The 4797-nt window shown below is 45.8% G+C and overlaps 1 protein-coding gene across 1 annotated transcript; it reads right to left on the minus strand.

Moving 5' to 3' along the window:
• Window positions 1-2294: 2294 nt before the first annotated feature.
• On the minus strand, window positions 2295-4070 carry LOC123083302 (bisdemethoxycurcumin synthase). The gene is made up of 2 exons (XM_044505373.1): window positions 3817-4070; window positions 2295-3744 (listed from the first exon to the last, which is right to left on the minus strand). The coding sequence occupies exon 2, from the start codon at window positions 3732-3734 to the stop codon at window positions 2547-2549; it is 1188 nt and encodes a 395-aa protein (XP_044361308.1). The 5' UTR covers window positions 3735-3744; window positions 3817-4070; the 3' UTR covers window positions 2295-2546.
• Between the last annotated feature and the right edge of the window lie 727 nt (window positions 4071-4797).

A 4797-nucleotide genomic window follows, 5' to 3' on the forward strand; every position in this document is an offset into this window, starting at 1 on the left:
AACAAAAGCCACAACCCCTGAACTGCTGACGCGTGGAAGTCTTTTGGTATCGGTTGGTGGCACCAACCGGGACAAAAGGTCCTCCTGCCTGGGCAAGCGGCAGCTGCTACGTGGAGCCCCATCTGTCCCGGTTCCTGGGCGAACCGGGACTAAAGGTATAGGACTTTAGTACCGACCCTTTAGTCCCGGTTCTGCAACCGGGACAAATGGGCCTCACGAACCGGGATGAATGGGGCTTTTCCTACTAGTGATATGATGAACCAATGTCAAGTTTCGAACATCTCATAGCTCATTTGTATGCTATTTTGAATCAAAGACCATTTTTCCCTTTTTAATGGCCAAGAAATCAACAAATGCTTTAAATGTAGGAAACCAACTCAAAAAGTGGCCAAATTTGAGCATGGCGGTTTGAATGGTTTGTATTAGACACAGAAAAAGTTTGAGGGGAAACGATGTTATGAAATTGAGTTTTATGTGGAAGTCTAATGTTTTTGTTTGATACCATGATACTTCACAGACAATTAAATTGTTGTGTTTTGTAAGAAGACTGAATTAGTGGCATTGGTGTTACCCTTAAAGAAGAAATAAAATGAAACAAAAGTTGAACAAAATAACGATAAAATTTCCAGCCAATTTACATAGGAATTGCACTTTGTTATAATTTGCAAGAATAGATATATAATGGTCATTTTTTTTTGCAAAAAACAAAGTTTTCTAAAGAAGACTAAATTAGTGGCATTGGTATCTGATCCATGGCATCTCTACTTTTCAAATCAAAATAATGAAGTTTTGTATGAAATAGTTAATTATTAGCGAAGGAATTAGCCATCACAACGTGAAAGAATGAGTATATAATTGGGAAAGTTTTCATGAACAAGCTTCCTAAGAAAGAATTAGTGCAATTTACATTAGCCTTGAAAAAATGAAAATAAATATAAAAACTAAAAATGAGGCTTTCTATGGAAAAACCAATTAGTAGCATCGATATTATCCTTAGAAGAAAGGAAAAAAATATTGACTAAATTTGCACATGGTTTGCACAAAAATTGTGATTTTCTATAATATGCAAAAATAAGCATATGTTTCACAAAAAACAAATCATAGGAAGGAATGAATTAGAGACAACTATATTACCCCTGAAGAACAATGAGAATGAAATAAAGACTTGAACAAAATCAAAATAATGAAGTTTTTGAAGAAAAGAATAAATTATTGGCATTGATATTACCCTTTAGGAAGAACTAAAATTAAAAAATTAAACCAAACAACGTAAAAATTTGAACGCAATATTCACAAAAAAAATGTGCTCTTTCAAAATATGCAAGAGTAAACATATAATGGTAAAAAATGCAAAAATAATTCCTAAGAAAGAGTGAATTAATGGCGTTGATTTTACCCTCGAAGAAGAAATGAAATGAAATATTAACTATATATTTTTGAAATAAGACCAATGAATTAGTAACAATAGCATGATCCTTTAAAGAAGACAAATTAAAAAAATTAGAAAACATACACACAACATCGCTCCAATATTGCACTTTTTGTAGTATGCAAACAATAGTAATATAATTATGTAGTTATCACACATATTGCATAGTATTTATGTGTAATTGTGTATACATTTACACTCACCCAACATTTCAACATATCCACAAAAGAAAAGTAAAAATCAATTTTTAGGCTAAATAAAAACTAACTTTTTGTTAGGGTAAAGGCCTTTTTTTTGCTCAAAGTCCACAGAGTGTGGGATAAAACTTGGTCATGTGGCTGGTCCAAACACATGATGCCCCGGAAGTAAAGACAAAGCAAATTTAGCTAATTTATGAGCTTCGATATTAACCTCACGTCTCTCAAATGAAAAGTTACAAGTAAGTGGTGGCGATCCCGATTTTATCTCTCTGATGATGACTCCGCAGCGCCCCTGGTTACCTTTAGCAATGTCTTCGGCCACCTGTTTGTAGTCAGACGCCACAATAAGCTGCTGTTGATTAAGATCCTCCACCAAGGCAATGGCCTCCCAGCAGGCTATCGCTTCCAGTGTAGCTGCGTCCCAAACTCCTGCGATGACTATGGCTGAGCTTCCCATAAAAATGCCTTGGCTGTCTCTGCATATGGCTTCCGCCGAGCCTCCTCTTTGTGATCTAACAAAGGAAGAGAGAGGAGGGCTTGATCGCACAGTTAATGGGCTTCGGCCCTGATGCAAATGGACTAGGAAAAATATAGGTACTGTCCAGAAAAAAAAAGCCCACCACAGGCCAGGAAAAAACACAGCACCAAACTCAGAGAAAAAAAAATTGAACGACCAAGAAATGGGCTGAACCCAATATACAATTCAGGAGACTTACAAGTAGCTAAAGTGATATTCATAACCATATAGTGCAGATCACTCTTACAGGACTTGACCACTGTCACACCACATGTTCTTCACATCTCTTACACGTACGTATATATAGGTGATATGTGGATATGGAAATATAAAAGATTGCATTGCATGCACTTTATTGAATATATATGCCATGTGTTTTTTATTCCTTCTTTCTAATTACCTAGGTAGCGGCATGCAGCAGCATCGTCTCCACAGTGAACCCCGGTCCAAATCCCATCATCACCCCCCAGCCTTCATCATGGCCAGCTCCCTCTCCTTCAGGATCTTCTCTTTGGCGCCTGACCTCATCGAGCACGAAGATCACCGTGGCGCCCAGCATGTTTCCGTACTCTCTCACCACGGTTCTGCTCGCCGCCAGCTTCCCAGGAGCAAGCCGGAGTGCCCTCACGATGTGGTCCAACATCGCACTGCTGCCGGGATGCACGGCCCAGAAGAGGCTGTTCCATTCGACCACACCTTCGATGCCGGCTAGGCGGTCGCCAAACGCATCCAACAAGCACTGCTCAACGATGCCCGCCGCCAGTCTTGGCAGTCCGGTGGCAATGGTCCCGCCGATGCCACCGCTGCTGAGCTGCATGGTGAGCATGTGCTCGGTGTCTGGTATCATGTACTGGGAGGCTGACACCATCTCAAACAGCGGGCGCTCGTGGACGTAGGGTTCAGCACCCACGATGACGGCACCTGCACCGTCACCGAAGAGTCCCTGGGGGATGAGGGTGTCCAAGGAGTCCGCCTCGTCGGGCCCGCGGAAGGCGGTGATAGTGAGCTCGACGCAGGCCACGAGGACGCGCGCGCCGCGGTTGTTCTCGGCGAGGTCTTTGGCTAGGCGTAGGGCGGCGCATCCGGAAGCGCAGCCGTTGAGCTGGAGCATAGTGCGCATGACATCATGGCGGAGGCCGAGGAGTGTGACCAAGCGGACGTCGGCGCCCGGCGCATGCGACCCCGCGTTGGTGCTGACGACGAGATGGGTGATGTCGTTCGCCGGACGGCCCCACTCGGCGATGGCGTTCGCGGCAGCCGACGCAGCGAGCTCGGGGGAGGCGGTAGCCACGACATCCAGCCGGGAGTCGAGGGACAAGTCCGGGTGCGTGGCGAGCAGTTTGTCCGTGTGGTGGAAGAAACGCCTGTTGATGCCCGTCATCCCGCATAGTTTGGCGAAGGTGCGCTTGAGGTCGGTGAGGTGGTCGCTCTTGGTGACGCTGAAGTAGTAGTCGGGGTAGTCTTCCTGAGGCACGCAGTGGGGCGGGTTCGCCGTGCCGATGGCGAGCACCGCCGCCGGCCCGTCCGCACGCTGAGCAACACGGATCTCGCTCAAGGTAGTGGCTGGGATGCTGCTGTTGCTTGCCATGGTCGCCTTCCTGCATGCACGCAATATTAAAGAGTCAGTTTCCTTGAAAAGCGATCGATCTTAGGTTTTAAAACACCATTACCTTCTACTCCTATCCTACTCGATAGATAGCTGAACACAAGTGCCTAAATTGGATAAAGCAGAGACGATCGAGAGAGGTATGTATTGAGCGAGCTACCTACTCCACCTTACAAAGAACAAAGCAAACAAGGCGAGAGGCTGATCAAATGATTAATGTGCGTTGGGAGATGGGAGGAGGCGGCAAGTATTTAAGGACGTGCCGAGCAGGGCTCATGCCCCATGCAGAAGGGCGAGATACGGGGGGTAGGCCGTGTGGCGGTGACGCAAGCACATGCGTGGCAAGTGACCGGCGGCACGCTATGTGCTATGTGCATGCAGATCAACGGAGGAATAATCAACGAAGCTGTCCCCTTCACGTACCACGATCAATCAATCCGGCGGCCTTCGCATGTTTTTCGTGCATGCATGCATGGAACAATCCTGCATGGGACCACATATATGTGTCGCGCGCAACGAGTTAGGAAAAACTTCTTCCAGAACAGCGGAGGAACAATCAACGAAGCTGTCCCCTCCACGATAAATCAATCCAACGGCCCTACGTATGTGAAGATTTTTCTTTTGTCATGGTAATACGTGTCTCATTTATATCATAAGGATTATAGTACAAGCCACGTACATAGCGACCTGATAAAACTGAAAAAACAGCAGAACGCTAGCCTTTGCACACAGGAACACCAGCCAATAAGTAAAATTACAAACAAGACTAAAGAATCCTCTAAGCTTGGCACCAACGCCCGTCACCTGCCTCAGGCACCACCATAGTAGCCACCAAAGGAGAAAATGACGGGTCGCCTCCACACCCAAGCTCGACACGGCTCCGTCGCTAATATGCAGCTTTGTGGACCTCCAAGGTGGCTCGCCAATAATGGTGAAGCCATTGCTGTTGAACGAATCAGACCGGGGCAACACCCCGGACACGACATCGAACTCCAGATCTCGCACCCCCGCCCAACTAAGAAGTTGGAGGAGGAAACCATACCTG

This window comes from Triticum aestivum, chromosome 4A (assembly GCF_018294505.1).
Source record: "Triticum aestivum cultivar Chinese Spring chromosome 4A, IWGSC CS RefSeq v2.1, whole genome shotgun sequence".
In the NCBI taxonomy this organism is placed as follows: domain Eukaryota; kingdom Viridiplantae; phylum Streptophyta; class Magnoliopsida; order Poales; family Poaceae; genus Triticum; species Triticum aestivum.

Coding starts and splice junctions, on each gene's coding strand:
- LOC123083302 (XM_044505373.1), bottom strand. CDS start 3,734: ATGGCAAGCAACAGCAGCATCCCAGCCACTACCTTGAGCGAGATCCGT.